At 51.5% G+C, this 17,687-nt stretch overlaps 1 protein-coding gene across 2 annotated transcripts in view; it reads left to right on the plus strand.

The window, feature by feature from the left end:
- SERGEF (secretion regulating guanine nucleotide exchange factor) overlaps positions 1-16,173 on the plus strand; it is a 219,698-nt gene extending 203,525 nt beyond the window's left edge. For both annotated transcript variants that reach the window (XM_080816890.1, XM_080816889.1), the window contains one exon: positions 15,586-16,173. In XM_080816890.1, the coding sequence (XP_080673016.1) occupies positions 15,586-15,929 (344 nt within the window). In that variant the 3' untranslated portion in view covers positions 15,930-16,173. The remainder of the gene's footprint in view (positions 1-15,585) is intronic.
- The last annotated feature ends 1,514 nt before the right edge of the window (positions 16,174-17,687 follow it).

A 17,687-nucleotide genomic window follows, 5' to 3' on the forward strand; every position in this document is an offset into this window, starting at 1 on the left:
CCACTAATAGTAGGAGCAGTGGTGGTTAGTGTCTGGAGAGCCTCCTCCAGGTAACACACCACTTTTTTTTTAATTTTAAGATTATTTATTTGAGAGAGAGAAGGCTAGAGAGCACGCAAGTGGGGGGAGGGGCAGAAGGAGGCGGGATGCAGATACCCCCATGCTGGGCTCCATCCCACGACCCTGAGATCATGACCTGAGCTGAAACCAAGAGTCAGACACTCAGCCGACTGAGCCCCTCAGGCGCCCCTAGCCACTCCTTCATAGGTGTTCTCATTCGATTATTTGCCCATTATAAGAATCTTGTAAGGTAGGGAAAAAGGTATTCTTTTCCCATTTTGCAAATGAGAAATTTGAGCCTCAGAGACATTAACTGCCCCAAGATTACACATCTAGTAAGTAGCGGAGCTTCTGACTTCAAACGAATGCCTGCGTAAAGAAAGCAGAAGACACCTAATTAGTATCTATGACTGAACATTTGACTTCCCTTCCAGGGAAGATGCTAGAAATCACTGAGTCTAGGGGTTTTCAGACTGTGCTCTGGGAAACTCCAGGGTGCTGTGGAGCCAGTTGTGGGTGGTGGGGGCTGAGCACATGGGGTTCTGAGCCCATCACCCCTGCTCCAAGCAGAGCAGCTCCGGTTGGCATGTTCTGTCCACTGGGAGATGGAAAACAATTCAGCTCGTCTGACTCCTACTTTAGTGCTCCCCAAACTCTGGTGTTTATCATAACCGTCCAAGGGAGACCCTGACGGCTGGTCTGACAGGGCGCCAGAACTCTGGCTGTTAAGGAGCGCAGATAGTAATTAGGCCATGGTCTGAGAAACAGTGGCCTACTGCCTAGAGCCGGGGAACTAAGACCCAGGAAGAAGCGGAGAGTTAGGCTCAGTCTCGCAGCTCGCAGGCGCAGAGGCCCCCCCTAGGAGTCCCATCTCCCTACCTCATCCACTGCCCTCCCGCCTTAGCCGTGAAGGCAGCCGAGCCAGGAAGCGAGTGACACCGTGGAGAATAACAGAGTGGTTTCCATAGCAATGCTCAGTGGCTTGTGCCTGTCGGGACACCTCAATCACTGATCTGAGCTCTCAGCTGGAACTCGTGTGAGGTGTTTACCTGCTTGTTCCTTGCAAGGGGTCTGGGGGAATGGGAGGAGAGGAAGGATGGCACGCTTTGATCATGGGGAGTCTCCCAAATGTCCTAACAGCTGGCAGCAACATAGACCAGACCCAGGAGGGCGGGAACTGGATCCTGGGCAGGAGGCACGAGGCCACCCCAGCAGCAGCTGGGGAGATGGGGGAGGGAACAAGTGTCAACCAGGCATGGATCACAGGATCACAGGACTCTGGGCTGGGTGCTCTCCACGTTCATTCAGGAAAAAAAAAACAATGGTAAAGGAAAGATGATTGTCCTTATTTACAGATGAAGAAACCAAGGCTCAGATCTACACAGCAGGTGACAGGCAGCATCCTAGCCAAGCCTGTCTGGCTCCCTAGCTGCTCAGGGGCAATAGTGTTTCCAAAGTCTCCAGTCCATCCAGTGACAACTCGGAGATGCATGCTGCCCAGCGGACTCTTCCCGGCCTGGGGGAGCGGGGGTCTGCCTGCAGGGGGCTACAGTGGGAGCTTATTCAAAGAGCTGGGACAGACTGGGCCAGGCGGGGACGAGAGAGCCAGAGGTTGAGTCTGGCCAGTCGTTAGCTGTAATGTCCCTTCCCCACAACTACAGACCGCATGTGCCTTCAACACAGGCTGCCCTGACATCCCCCTCCGCCTACCCCCACCCCCTTCCTCTGGGTTGGTTACCCCCAGGGTGGCCTGCCCAGCTCTTTGACTGGGCTGTCCTCTCAAGGAAATGAGCTCCTCCTGGGGCAGGTGACACCCGTCCATTCCTAAAATGAATATTTATTGAGCACCTTTTATATACCCATAACTATTTTCAGTGCTGGGGCCGCAGCAATTGAACAAAATGGAATTTTCGCTCTCATGAACTTTTTCATTCTGATAGACAAGTAAATACATGATGGGGTATTATGTGCCAGGAAGGAAAAGAAAGCAGTATGAGGGGACAGGAGGTGGGGTTAAGTGGTCAGGGAAAGTTCTCTGAGAAAGTCGCATTGAAACTGAGCCCTGAACAAAGGCCCCATAGAGTCAGAAGCACACTGTTACCTCCAGAGCTGCCGCTGCTCGCCTGGGAGCACCTATGCTGGTCATTCCCACGGTTTCCCAGTTCTCACTCGGGTGCATAATCTCTTAGGCTCGCCAGAAGTCTGTCTGTGGGGCAGGTATTCATTCATTCATTCATTCATTCATTCACTCATTCAATCATTCATTCATTCATTCATTCACTCATTCGTGTCTAACAGGCATGTCCACCTTAAAATGTCCAGAATGGAACTCTCAGGTTTTCTCACCAAGCCTGGCCCTCCCCTCCCTCAGGCTGCTGGACCTCATAGATAGCGCTGCTGTAGTGAGCCCCCCTACATTCACTCCCTGTGTCTGTCCATCAGCAGGTCCTAGACACCCTGCTACCAAAGTAGAGTAAATCTATCCGTTCCCACCTCCCCAGCCCGCTCAGCCGCGCCCCCTCCTGCCGTCCTCTGCGCTGCAGGAGCCTCCTGAATGCATCTCCCTGCTTGGCCTTTCACAGAGCAGCCTTTTCACACATAAGTCAGGACTTATCACTCCCTGCTTAAAAAGCTCCGGTGGCTTCTCAGCATTCTCAAAATAAACTCCTCACTCCTCAGCAGGCCTCCCTTCCCTCCCCAGGCCCACCTCACCCCAGCTCCCGGGGCCCCACGCAGCTGCTCCTGGAACTGGCAGGACGTGCCCCTTCAGGACTTGGTTTTTATTGTCACCTTGGCCTAGAGACCTCTTCCCCCATGTGCCTGTGTGGCTGGCTCCCTCTCAGCATCCAGGTCACAGCTCAGGGGCCACCTCACTAGAGGGGACTCCTGACCACCTGTGCTGCTAATCGTGTCGTTCCATTCTGTTTCTTCACAGCTCTTCTCACGAGCTGCATCCTGTTGATCTGTGTGTGTTTCCTTGCTTTCCGCTCCCCCGTGAGACTGTCGCCCCTGGAGGATGGGGGCCCGTGTCTTATTACTGCTCTACTCCTCCCACTAGAGCTGCGCATGAACCTTCGGGTGCCCTTGAACTCTTCCTCGGCTCACGTGTTCACTCTGGCGGATAAAACCATAGATAAGCAGGCGGAGCACAGAGGACGTAGGGCAGTGGAACTGTCCTGTCTGCCGCTATAATGGTGGGTACATGCCATTGGGCCTTTGTCTAAACCCACGGAATGTACCACGATGCCAAGAGTGGCCTCGGATGTAAACCGTGGGCTCTGGGCCATAACGATGTGTCAGGGGAGGCTCGTTGACTGTAGCGAAGTGTACCGCTCAGCTGCGGGAAGCTGATGGTGGCGATACTATGAACGCGTAGGGACGGGAACCTTCTGTACTTTATGCTCAGTTTTTCTGTGAACCTGAAACTGCTCTAAAAAATAAAGTTTTCTTAAAAGGAAAAAATATATTAAGGTAAAAAAAAAAGGATTAATCCTTTAGCTTTTTCACTATTTTGTACTATTATATTTCCTTCCTTCCTTTTCTTTCTTTCTTTCTTTGACTGTCCTGTAGTTCAGTAAAAATTTACTATCTGGAAAAGGAAAGGTAATAAGAGCCAGACTCTCTTTCCCAACGGGTTTGATCCCTCTGAGGAACCGGCCACCGCTCTTCCAGGTGCTGCAGACCTGGGCGCCGCGCTGTCTGAGAGCTGTTCGCTGTGGGCCAAGAGCATTGGACTGAGCCGGGTGCAGCAGCAAACACAGAGCGGACACTCAGTAGGCTTCTAGTGAGTGATTGGAGAGCGAGGGAGAACTCCTTCTCAGACTTGTGTTATCCAGCAGTTTCTCTCTAGAGCCCTAATCTTCTGATCTGCATGTGGGTTCTTCTGGCCCTGGCTCTGGGTTCCAGAACAGACCTCTTCACCCCCACCCCCGCTGCTGCTCTAACTCCCAGCCTCCTCGCCTGCACACTGATGATTCCCAAGCAGGCACAGGGAGCACAGATTAGAGACGCTCTGTCGGTGACCAGCTTCCGGAAATGGCAGGAGTCCCAGAGCCTTTGGTCCCAGAGCTGCATCTGTGCCCCCACCCCTCCGCGGGTGCCCCTCAGGGATCGCTGTGTTCATTTAATAAGATGATAATTAATGGAGACAACCTGAAAGTTCTGGCCAAGCTCAGAACAGCAGCACTCAGGCCAGGCCAGGCCCTGACAGCATAGCTTCTTGTGCCTGGTTTAGGAGCCTACATGTGGGCTGTGGGCTCAGCAAAAGGCAGAGGACCTGGACTCCAGTGCAGCTAATGTGACCTCAGGCCACACTGACAGAGGCATCCTCCAGGACCAAGTGTATGGCTTGTGAGGCGTATGGTGCCCAGAGCCCTTAGCCAAGTCTGGGGACACACTCAGGGGCGATGGCAGGGTCCTTGGCTGGCGGGGAGGACAGGCCACCAGGGTATACGGGGGCTGATAGGTCACCTCCAGTGAAGAAAGCTTAGACAATAGGAGAGCCTCTGGCAACACGTGAAGGAATTGAACTCCAGCGCCCTTAATGTTCCACCCACCAGGGCCAGACCCACTGACAGGACCAGGCTGCACACCAGGCCTGCTCATTCCAGCTTCTCTCCCTCCACAGAGTGTGATCACAGTGCCATCTTCCCAGGGTGGTACTGCCAAGCGGGAGGGGTCGTGCCAAAGCCCCAGCTCCGTACGCGGCCATAGTACCCCCCAGTGCAGCCAGGAAGCCCCGAGAGCCAGCAGTTCCACAGAGGACACAGAATTCAGAAAGACAGTCTGTGGGGAGGATTTCAGTTGTTTATAAAACAGGCCAACACGTTTCCACCTCGTAAGTTCTAAATCCATCATGCCTAGCTCCCCAGATCTAAGAATAGCCCCCCAGTGGGGCCACCGTGCCGCGTGCCACGGCACGCTCTCTGCACAGGTGACTGGGGAAATGTACCCCCAGCAGCCCAGCACCTCCTGCTCCGGGGAGCCTGGGGGACGGCGGCAAGGCAGGCCTCTGCCTCTCCCGGCTTAGCTCTCTCCAAACCTCTCCCAGTCTCCGTTTTCTCTCCTGCGCAGTGTTGATCCCAAAGCTCCCTCACTGGGCTGCCCCGACCATCCCATGTGGAGGGCAGCGGGAAGGTGCGGAGGCGAGGACCCCCACTCTGGGCCTCAGTTTCCTCTTAGGTAATGGGACAGATTGATGAAGAATTGGGCAACTTTGGGGATATGGGGTTTTAAAAGAGGTTCTCAAGCAGCCCCCAGCCTTGCAGCCTCAAAGTGAGACCTGTGAGGGCAAACCCAGAAATTCAACATGTTTCTGTTTATCATGTGAACCAAGGCCATTCATCTGTGTGGTATGAGGGAGCCAGCCTGAAGCCCTGGGGCCCAGGTGGGTAGGCCCCTACTCTGCCCTTTGGCCTCCACCTTCCTCCCTCTCTCACACATGTCTGCACCCACCCACACCACCACACACACTCTCCGCGGTCAGAAGGACTTTTGACGTATCTCATCCACACTCTACCCACCGTGGGAGGGCCCATGCCAGCCAGGGGCTCCACACCTCCAGCGGCAGGCCACCTGCTGCTCTCTTGGGCAGCCTCCCAGCCATACCAGCTTTCTTCCTGTTAGTGAGCTGAAATCGGTCTGCCCATGGCATCTCCTCCCTCCCCACTTCCACAGACTCTCTTGGCCCTCCAGGAGAGAACAAGGCAGCTCCGTGCTCTCACTAGCCATTCATGCATTCATTCGTTCATGTGTTTGTTGGTTCAATCCCACAACAGGTAATTATTTTTTAAGTACTAATGTATGCTAAACACTGTTTAGGTGCCAGGATATCACAGTGTACAAAACTGAGTCCCTGCTTTTTCAAAGAGCTATGTTCTGGTCAGGAGAGGTAGACAGTAAACCAACAGTAAAAATGTGAACAAAAATAAAGCAGATGAGACAGGAATGGAGAGGGGTATAGATAGCCATTTCAAAGAGAGTTGTCAGGGAAGGCCTTTCAGATAAGGTGACATTTGAACACATACCTGAGCAGCATGAGGGAGTGAACCTGTGGTTATTTATCAGTGGCAAGAGCATTCCAGACAGCAGAAACAGCAAGTGCAAAGGCCCTGAGGCAAGTACTGCTTGAGGAGCAAGAAGTCAGTGTAGCTATCTTGATGTCAGCAGGGTAGAACACATGGGACTTGAGGTCAGAGACGATGCTGTTGTTTATCTGGTAAGCGGAGAAGCCACTGGAGGATTCTGAGCAGAGCAGTGCCGTGTCTGACTTAGGTTTTAGTAGGATCACTCAGGCTCTGTGTGGAGGACAGACAGTGAGAGGAAAGAGAGGCAGCAGAGAGACAAGTATGAAGCCCTCATGGGGTTCCAGTGTGAGGTAATGGGGCAGCGAGAAGTGGCCGGGTTCTGGCCGTGTTTTGAACGTTACCTCCCTAAATCCTTTCTTCCACAAGCCCTCATCTTTACTTACATGTGGACACCCCACCCTCCTCCTCCTCACCTTCAGCCTTCACCCCCGTCTTCTAAGTGCATTCACAGTGCTGCCATGGATCCTGTTCTAGAAGGGCCCCTAGGCCAGACTGCTTCCACTGACAGCCTTCCCTGAGGCAATTCGGGCCAAAATCCCAGAACATCTCCAGAGTGATTCTGTGGGCAAACAGCCCCACTTTCTGATTCTGGAATGGCTTCTTCCTGCTGCCTCAGCTCTTGCCTCGGGGCATCCTTGGCCCTGGAGAGTGATGGATGGACTAATTATTGGAAGGGTCCTACACTGCCCCTGCCTCTTCCCTCAGCTGGGCCTGGTGGGGCCATTGTCCTCAAGGCTATTCTCTGTAGGAGCTGCCCCTCTTCTGGGCAATGTGACCGGGGACAGAGACTTGCAGCTTTCTGTTCTTGAGGACTGTGGCCAGGTGGCAGCTCTGGCCACGGACCAGGGAATAAAGGCAAGCAAGCAGGCATGGGACTGGGGTTGATGGCACCCGATTTCAGTGTTCTGTGTATGTGCCTCTCTCTGCTGCTCTCCAGACAGACTGCGGGCAGGGGAAAGGGCCACGTGTACTCACTTCCCCTCAGTAGCTGTATCCCGATTGCCTGTCCCGTGTGCCTGAGGACTATTGGATGAGTGTGCCCTGTTCTCAGTACCCACTCATATCCCACCTCCCAGACTAGGGAGCCAAGTGCAAATATAATTACCTGTAGAACCAGGAGGGGTGTGGTGCATATGCTTAGAGGCTTCCGGGTGGTTTAGGAGCTAGAGGAAGTGAAATTAATAGCCTTCCCACAGCCCAGTGGGACCCAGCCCTACACCCAGCCACATTCATTTCTGCAGCAAAACAGGATGCCTTTGGGATCAATGAAAAGAACACAGAGTGGGCAAATTTCAGTGGGTACCCTCTATTTAAGATCGGTGAACTCCTACTCATCCTTCACTAGCCAAGAATTAACTTCTGGAACTTTCAGTGACACCCATCTCCTCTCCCCAACAGAGCATGTCATCCTCTCCTCTATGCTACCTCTGTCCCTTAGAAATACTATTGGTTTTTAAAAAATCATCATCCTTTGTCACTACTTTTTAAAGTATTTGAACAAATGACAAAATCTTTGTCACCCTTCCCCTGCCCCCATTTCTCCCCTCCTTTCTCCAAGATTGTTCTACATTGGGGATGTATTTCTCAAGATCTGCACATCCAGAAATGTGTAGGGGATCTACATAGATTGAATCATACTCTCTATTGTTCTGCAACCTATTTTCTCTTTAAAATGTCTTAGAGATCTTTCATATCCGGCCATAGACAACTACCTAGTTTTTTTTTGTTTGTTTTTGTTTTTTTTTAAAGATTTTATTTATTTGACACAGAGAGAGAGATCACAACCAGGCAGAGAGGCAGGCAGAGAGAGAGAGAGGGAAGCATGCTCCCTGCCAAGCAGGGAGCCCGATGCAGGGCTCAATCCCAGGACCCTGAGACCATGACCTGAGCCGAAGGCAGAGGCTTTAACCCACTGAGCCACCCAGGCACCCCTACCTCACTATTTTTAATAGCTGCATAGTAGCTCAGTGGTAGGGTCAAATCATAGTTTCTTTAAACCCTTCACTATTGATGACTGTTTTGCCTCCCCTCCCTGACACCAAGTCTTTTGTCATTGCAAACAGTGCTGCAGGGAACACTGTTGTGCGTGGTTCCCTGCAAACACAGACCATTGGTCCCCATCATCCTCTTTTCTCATGGCTGTCTTCCCCAGTGGCCTGGGAGCCCTGAGGCAGAAACTGAATTTTCCTCTTCTAGGCCTTGTGTCCAGCATGGGGCCTCAGCAGAAGACATGCCTACAGGATGCAATAAACGGGCTCGGGCTCGTCTGAGCCAATTCATGACAGTGTGAAAGGCCTGGGGGATGCAGGGAGCAGCAGCAAGCCGGCGGGGCTGGAGCAGAGCCTTGGGAAGAGGAGTGACATAGCCGAGACCACAGAGGGCCTGGAGAGCCAGCTAAGAGTGCTGCCCTTGGGTTCCTTGGTGGTGGGAGATGGGAGGCCGTCCACAGGAGCTAGTCCACACAGGCCAGCCACCTCTGAGCAAAGGATAAAGTAGCTGATACAGTTGTCCGGGCAAGAGAGGGTGACGACCTGAACTCCTTTCTATCCTCAAGTCACCGCCTACACCTGAAACCCTTCAGGAGGCCTGAATTTTGGATTCTTCACATGCCATTCCTTGCTCACCCAGCAGGACCTTAGGGAGCACCCCAGCAGTGACCTCCAAAGGGGTGGGATCCGTTTGAGCTTGGTGGCTGGACACTCAAAAGTTTTCCCCAGATTTACGCAGTTCCCAGCCAGCTGTGGCCACGCTGACATTTACCAGCTTCCTAATTCCAGAGCCTTCTTCGTAAGGGTACTCAGACCTTATCCGTCCTCTCCCTCTGCCTGGAATGACAGAAGAGCAGCCCCTCCTGACGCTCTAGGGCTTTGGGAGGTCTTTGACAGGAGACAGGGTGAGCCATTAGTTGCCAGAACTTTTGTCCTCACTGTTCCCTCCCTTCCTCACCCCACTGGAGGCAGGAGGGGCAGGACCCGCACGGCCTCCTCAGGCCGTGGGCCTCAGCGCTTGCAAGGGCTCAGTGCATTTGCGCTGCTCGGCAGAGTGCTCCTCTCGCCAGCAGCAGCTCTTGCCTCTGCCACTGCCCTTGTCCCCACACAGGTAGGCTGTCACTCTGTGCCTTTCCCTAATTACCTGGGAAGCAAGGTTTTTGCCCAAGAGGACAGTATAATAACAGAAGAGGCCCCAGGGTCGCACTGCCCAGGTTCGAATCCAGCTCCGCCTCTTACCAGCTATGTTACCTTGCATGGTTCATGCCATCCCTCTGGAAAATGGGGATAATGTTAGATTGTATCTCACAGTCTTTGGGGGGGGGATTCAGTGAGCTGTGTGTTTATCACGGCCTGGCATACACTAAGCAGTGATTTTTTTTCTTTTTTAACATTTTACATGTTTTGGCCCTAGTGAGTGAGCCTAAGACTTGGGAGTCATGGATTCTAGGGGCATGCCATCCAACTTTGAAGGCCGGGTGCCATGAGCTATTGCAGAACCTTCTGGTCTACATCTCATTGGCCATACCCAGCTGCAAGAGAGGTTGGGAAATGTAGTCTTCACTGTGTGGTTCAGAATGAAGCTTTCCCACTCATACGCAGTCACACATGCTCAGGGGTTTGTTCCTCTTCGGCAAGGCTCTCCAGCAGAAATGTGGCCTCCTCCCTAGCATTGGGCTATAATCCCAGCACCATAAGGCCCTGTAAGGACCCAGGTTGCCAAGAAGCTCATGCAGGTGCCACAAGGCCTGAACAGATTTGAGTATTGTATCCGACCTGTGCCAGGACCCTGCCAGTCCCTAGGTTCCGCTGCCCGCAGGGCTGTTCGGCTGACGCAAGTGTGGTGGGCCACAAGCCCATCCCTTGTCACAGCCTGGCTCGGGCCAAGTCCATTGAGCCTCATAAGCTGCGGGTCTGAACTCTTAAGAGGCTAGGGAATCCCCCAGTAACTGTGGTCTTTCCACCCAAGGCCTAGCTATGTGCCTTGGGGCCAGTAAAGCTGATCTGGATCAATCAGGTGGGTTTCAGCCGCTGCAGGACCTGGGCAGTGCCAGGCGTGCGGCCGAGAGAGCATCCTGTAACCTACCTGTCTTAAAAACTGGGTGTTCACATTCCAGTTAGCTTAGGGAATGGCCTACTGCAGGCCGTTCTCCTTCCTGTCGCTTCTTCATGAGAGCAGCCTGTACGGTCGCATCTCGCTGAGGCTGGAGAGGGATATGGGAACCAATCCTACAATGCTGGAGGGGCTCGGAACTTAAAGGTGTCTTCTGTTCAGGGCATAGCTAATCTTTCACTTTCAAAGTTCAGCAGTCTGGTTTTTGCCCCATAGGAAGTTTGTTCAGAAACTCAAAGCTGGTCCTTCTACCCCAGGCCTTCCCGTCTGCTGGTGCCCCTCCCTCTCTGTGCCATTGGACCCTAGCATGGCCTATCTTGCCTTTTCCTCTATTCCCCATGGTCTGCTTCATACGTGGCCATGAACTGTCACCAGGCGTCAGGCACCGTGCTGGGGCATTGTATGTGTCTCCTCGTGCAGTCCCCCCTCCCCCCAGAAGCCCTGGGGATGGGACAGAGATGGGGACGGAGGCACCGTGATCACGCAGGTGTTTGGGACTGTGGGACCCAGGACAGCACAGCACAGCCCACAGCAAATAGTGCATGTCCTGCAGGTATGCCATGGGCTGACAGAGGGTGACCCGCAGGCCACATCTGACCTGGGGCCCATTTTGGATGGCCTTGCAAGCCAAGAAGGGTTTTGAAAGGGTTATAATAAGAATATGCAACAGAAACCAAATGAGGCTCTCAAACCTAAAATATTTACCATCTACCTTTCTAGAATGAATTTGGCAAGGGCTGGTGTATCCTCTGCAGAGTCGGCTCCGATTCTGGAGCCGTTCGGCCTGGTTTCTGGCGCCTCTGCGTCGTCCCCAATGAAACGAGGAGAGTCTGTAAGACGCGGCGGCCCCACGGGGTTGTTCGAATTAAAAGAGAGGAAGAATAGACAACACCTAACTTCAAGTAGGCTTCTTTGGAAGTACTGGGGGAGGACATTTCTGGCCCTCAGCCAGCCTTCTCGACCCAGTGGGCATGAAAGCCCTGGCTCCAGGCCTCTGGCTGCCCCGGCCCCTCGGAGAGAGTTTCCTTTGGCGGGAGGGGAGGGACCTGCCAGCCGCCCGGTGGGCCGCATCCTGCTGGCGGGCCCGCTCTGCCCCCATTCCTGCTGACCGTCAGCTGCTGCTGCTCGCCGGGGCCGGGCACTGAGCCCACACCAGGTGCCGAGCGAGGCCCCAAGGTACCAAGCCTCTTCCACTTTCCCGACTCGGGCCTCACACCAACCTGGCGGAGAGTACTGGTCGCTGCAGGAGCCGCAGCCCGGGGCCCATCCTCTCTGCGTGCATTTCCTCACTCGTGGGCCAAACAGGGAGACATCTGTGTTTCCCCAAGCCCAAGCTTTTGGCCAGTGATTGCCTTCCTACTAGGGGGAAGGAAGAGGAAGGGTAGTCCCGGGCCAGCCAGCCTCCCCTTGTGAAAAAGTGGTCGGTGAAACAGATTTTTCAGTGGATAAAGAGTGAAATGTAAAGATTTTTTAAAAAAATCAAATTACTGAAAAATCAAAAAAGAGTATTTCCTGATAGGATAGGGATGGGCTTTCAGTTCTTAGAAGCAGTAGAAGAAATTATAGAAGATCAGTGAATTTTACTACAAAGAAGGATAAAGCTTATGTTTTATATCAAAAGACCCAAAACAAAATTTTAAGTCAAACTGAGAAAAATATTTATGCTGGATATGGCAGAGAAAGAATTAATATTCTTAACAATCTTTAAAACAAGAAGGTTCTTAACCGAGAGCAGTAACAAATATTTATATAATACTACATGCTGGGCACCGTCTTAAGTACTTTATACATACTTTAATTCTTGTAAACAACTTTATCGTACCAGTACTATTGTCCCCATTTAACAGATGAAATGAACTGAGGCACAGAGATGTTAAGTAACTTGCCCAAGGTCACTCAGCTAATAAATGGAAGAGCTGGGATTTGAACCCAGACCATCTGGCCCTTGCCTCAGAAAGCCTTCTGTACTAAACAGAAAAAAAGATGTGAAGCAGACAATGCACAAAAGAGGAAATACAAATATCTGAGAAACATAAGAATTATTTTTCAGTTTCAATGGCAGTAAAGTACCAATAAAAACAATGAGATGCCTTTTCTGTCTTCAAATCAGAGCAGATTTCTAAATGTTATAATAAGCCATAAATACGGGCCATGCTGGAGTGAAAGGGAGACTTCCGCAGGTAGACTTGGTTGTATTTGGGTGACCTTTCTGAGAAAATACTGTGGAAGCACTCAGAACAGCCCTCAGGAATCTCAAAAATGTCCATGCCATTTGATGAGGAGTTCCCATTCTAATCTAATTTGAGAAAGCAATTAGTTAGACAGAGATTCACATGCGAAGATGTTCATAGGAAGATTATTCCAAATAATGAAAAATTAGAAACAACCTATGCGTCTGATAATTGAATACAGGTTAAGGAAACTGTTGAATCTCCACAATGAGCAATTAGATGGTCATTTTAAAGGAATTTGTTTAACAAAAGATACCATAAGCAAAGTGAAGAGACAGACCATGGACTCGTGGGGGAAGACACTTAGAATGCACAGCACAGGGAAGAATTGTGTAAATAAAAGAATACACAAAGAAAACTTACAAAGCAGTTAGAAAAAGGCAAACAAAGAAAAACAGAGGGCCTTCATAAGAAGAGGCAACTCAGGGCGATACGCGGAGTGACAATCCCTCTCACTAGGAGTCAGGGAAATGCAGAATAGTGAGAGTTTAGAGGCAAAGATAGAGGGAAGTGTTCAGGTCCATCGCTGATGGAGCTGGACGTGACCGCAGCCGCTGTGGACAGCTGTGAGGCCGTACCGAAATCCAAACATGTCCACCACCCTCATGCTTGTAGGGACCAATGCTGCACAAACACCATTTGGTACGAGGAGACATGGTCAAGAACGTTCATGGTAGTGCTGCTTATAATAGCAGCAATATTCCTCTTGTTGTAGAATATGACTGTACATTATACGTGATATTGTGTAATAAAATAACAGTTCTCATTAAAGAACTATCCATCAGAAGGGAAATGGACAAGTAAAATCTGACTTCTACCTAATGGGATACTATGCATTGAAATAATGAGCCAGATCCCTAACTGGCTCAGATCCCTGTAGGCTCAGATAAATTTTAAAAAACAATGCTCAGTGAGCAAGTATAAAAAAGATATCTCAATGATACTATTTATGTAAATCTTTAAAACAAACTAAAAATACTGCATAGTATTTAAGGACATATAGGTAGAAAGTGTAAAAAGAGCACACCAGTAATGAACACCGGCTTCGAAAGAGTGGGTCTTTGCTGGGAGAAGTGGCTACAGGGCAAGAATGGGAGGTGGGGGTTATGCTGTATCTTTATGATTGATTTTTTTTTTTTTTTAAGGGAGGGTTGAAGCCGATACAGCAAAATGTTGACTAATGTTCTAAGTCCGGGTGGAGTATGTGTCTTTTCTGTTAAATTATTTTTTGTACCTTTCTGGATATTGAACTGTTTCAAAATGTCAAACAATTTTTTAAAAGATTTTATTTATTTGACAGAGAGAGACACAGTGAGAGAGAGAACACAGGCTGGGGAGGGGGGAGAGGGAGAAGCAGGCTTCCCACCTGTCAGGGAGCCCGATGTGGGGCTAGATCCCAGGACCCCAAGATCTGACCTGAGCCAAAGGCAGATGCCCAACAACTGAGCCACCCAGGTGCCCCTCAAACCATTTTTTAAATTTACTTTTTGAATAATTTGCAGTTCTGTGGAGAAATATTTGTGTTATAATAGTAAGGGACGAAAGCAGGACAACATATACACAAATATTTACAAATTTCACAAATTAAAGGTCTTGAAAGAGATTAAAATATTCATTCTAGTGGCAAGACTCAAAGTCTGCTTTTTCTTTATACCCATCCGTATTTTCTGTTTTGTCATTTTCCATTTTGTCATGAAGATGTATTAGTTTAATAAACTGGATAGTTTAATAAACTGGACAAAATTTTTTTAATGACAATAGAAAAATATGAGTGAGTTTGGCCCTGGGGAAGGGTCTAAAAGCTAGGAAGAGAGTGTACGGTGGGGTATGGGCATCACTGGCTGTCGGAGAAATCTGTGCTTGAATGCTGGCCTGGAGACTCTCTGGCTGTATGACTCAGTTCATTCAATCTTTTACCCATCCGTGAGCCCTTACTGAGCACCAACTGTGTACCAGGCTAGGGATCCAGCAGTGAACGGAACATACCCCGTCCTTCTGTCCCTGTAGAGCAGACGGGCCGGTGAGAAGGAACAATGCACACATCACCACACGAGTCATCTCTTCACTGCAGAGTGCCAGGGCCCCCATGAGGGGAGAGTCCAAGGGTGATAACAGGAATCCAAGTTGGACTGGGTGGCCAGGGACTCTGGCTGCAGAGCCACATTTAACTGGAATCTAAAGGATGAGGAGGGGGCGCCTGGGTGTCTCAGTGGGTTAAAGCCTCTGCCTTCGGCTCGGGTCATGGTCTCAGGGTCCTGGGATCGAGCCCCGCATCAGGCTCTCTGCTCAGTGGGGAGCCTGCTTCCTCCTCTCTCTCTGCCTGCCTCTCTGCCAACTTGTGATCTCTCTCTGTCAGATAAATAAATAAACAATATTTAAAAAATAAATAAATAAAATAAAGGACGAGGAGGTCTGGAGCCCAGTAAAAAGAGGGCTTCAAGAGAAAGGAAGGCCCTGTGAGGCCTATGTAACGATGTGAAAGAAGGCAGGTTTCTGGAATGCAGCAGGTGAGGGAGAGAGTTGCGTCAGGGGATGCCAGCAAGGTAGTCAGGAACCAGATCACTCAGGGCCTCGTGGGCCAAGGAAAGGCCTTTAAGGACATGGGAAGTCACTGAAGACTTTTGAGCAGGGGAGTGATGTGACCACTGGATCACCCACATGCTCTGTGAAGGTTGGGGTGGATGGTGACTGGCCCAGCTAGTCTGTTGGCTCTTGGCATGGCTGCACATGAGGGAGAATGGTGTCAGGCTCAGGGGATGGCAGCAGAGATGGGGGGACATGGAAGGGTTTGAAGTCTTTCTGAAGGCAGAGTTGGCAGGTCTAGGATCGTGGTGGGTCGGGGCCGGTGGTAGAGGAGGTTACAGTGAGGGAAGGGCCAAGGAGGAGGGCCAGGTTTGGGGCAGCGACAGTTGTGGATTGGCAGGAGTGGGAGACACTGCTCTGGGGGGGCAGGGTGGAAGCAGGGGTGCTGAGTGTGCCACCAAGTGTGGTTGAGCTTTGGTTTCCTTGTGTGTAAACTGGGATTTATGGTCTCCCTGCGCCCCCAGCGTGAGCGTCGGCCCTGTTCTCCAAACCTCTTCTAGAGCAGTCTTCTCTCTCTTTCGCAGGAGGGACGTGTTACTCTTGGGGCTGGAACGAGCACGGCATGTGCGGGGATGGCTCTGAAGACAACGTCTGGGCCCCGAAGCCCGTGCAGGCTCTGCAGTCGTCACTGGGACTCCTCGTGGGCTGTGGGGCTGGCCACTCCCTGGCCCTCTGCCAGCTCCCAGCCCTCCCTGAGTTGGGTCAACACCCCAAGGTCACTGGCTCTTCCCCAGATGCCACTGAGGATGCTGAATCTCAGGAAGCCATGGACAAAGAGAGAAATTGGAAGGAAAGGCAACCAGAAGCTTCTGCCCAAGGCCAATCTGGCAGGTCCAGAAATGGGGGGCTTGTGACAGAGGCCCTTTAATAAAGTGACTTTTCCCACCCAGTATGTTCCCAGAGGATTGCTTGGTCAGCTTGTGGGGTTGGCCTGAGAAGGGCTGTGGAGGCACTGTGGTTGGGCTGACCACGGGCCAGAGCGATGAGAGGCCACCTGACATTGGGGAGGGTATGTGCTATGATGAGTGCTGTGAAATGTGTAAACCTGGCGATTCACAGACCTGTACCCCTGGGGATAAAAATACATTATATGTTTATTAAAATAAATTTTTAAAAAAAAGGCCACCTGGCCAGTGTCTGGGGTTCAAGGACACAGACAGATGGGAACAAGGATCCTCTTGAGAGCAATAACAAGAACCCAAGTGGGTTGCCTGGCTGGGGAGTCGGGTCTCTGAGTGACATTTAAACTAGAATCGCCAAAGGACGTGGAAAACAGCAGGCTCCAGTCTGTCTTCACCTGGTGGGGACAGAAAGCCCAGCCCCCTGGGGTGGTTACGGTCTCCCAGCCTTCGATTCTCAGCGCCCAGAGCGTTAGTTTGTTGGTTCAAGGAGACTGAGTCAGGCAGGTGGGTGCCCGGACAGGAAGCAGTTCTTGTCTTGGTGAAGGGAGGGGAAGGGAGAAAGGAGAAGGTTCTGGACGGGGGGCTGGAAGGAAGTGGAGATGAGAGAGTGGAGGAAGGGGCAGGACTCCTGGGAAGGCCTGACAGAGGAGATGCCTGGGACGGACAAGGGAATCTAGACCTAGTGGGCTCTCAGAAGATCGGTGTCTTCATCTGAGCCAGGCAGGCCCCTGGACATGGTCTGTATAACTAACAGCTAAGCTGTGTAGTTTCCGATGAGGAGGGACGGGCCACAGCATGGGCAGGGGAGTCTACCCCCAACCCCTGATATCTGCCTGTCTGCCCTCCTTGCCTCTGCAGGAGGAGGGCCTTCAGGTAAAATGGGGACCAGGCCAGACCACAGGCCCCAGGCTTCCCTAGGTGGCAGCTGTGTCTTGGGAGGGACATAGTGCCTGTCTCTCTGCCTCAGAGAATGGCTTTCCCTGGGGGACTGTGTGGCAGTGTCGCTAGCTAGGTAGCCCAGTCCATGGCCTGTTCCACACTACCTTCCCTCTGTGACTCAGGAGAGGATTGGGTCTGTGAGGGCTAGGCTCTAGAAAGTGACAAAACCCCAGGACATCAGAGCAGAGGACCAGAAAGGTGACCTTCTAGCCTAGTGGCCTTCAAAGTGCATTTGTGAGAGCCATAGACGTCTCCTGAGAATTCAGTGGCCACCTGGGTGGGCTGTGGGTGAAGGAAAGCCATGTGGACAGAGGTCCGGGTCCCCACCCTCCACGTTATCCACAGCAGCTTTATTTTCATCTATATTATATACTGGGCTTCACACAGAATTGACAAGGGGTCCTTGAGAAAGTTTTGAAACCACTGGTCTTATCCAACATTTTCATTATTCATTTGGAGAAACAGAGGCCTGTAAAGGGAAAGGGGTCACATACCTCACTCCTGGCCCAGGGTCCTGAGTGGGAGGTGACCCATCCAGAGCCTTGAGCTAAACCAGGGGGGCAGACAAGGGGCACCCCTGGGACCAGGAGTGGGTTCAGCTCTGTGGAGTGGGGATGAGGACAGTCCTGAGCTCCCCAGGTCTGAACCTAGAGACCACCCACAGCCACTGGCTGCCCTTGAACACCAGTACATGGAGCCCTCTCCTGGTATTGTATCCTAGAAACCAGCACTGCCCTGGCCAGCACAGCCCTTGGGTGCCTGCCTCCCACAAGCAGTAGAGGCTA

The sequence above is a fragment of the Martes martes genome, assembly GCF_963455335.1.
Source record: "Martes martes genome assembly, chromosome: 10".
NCBI classification, from domain to species: Eukaryota; Metazoa; Chordata; class Mammalia; order Carnivora; family Mustelidae; genus Martes; species Martes martes.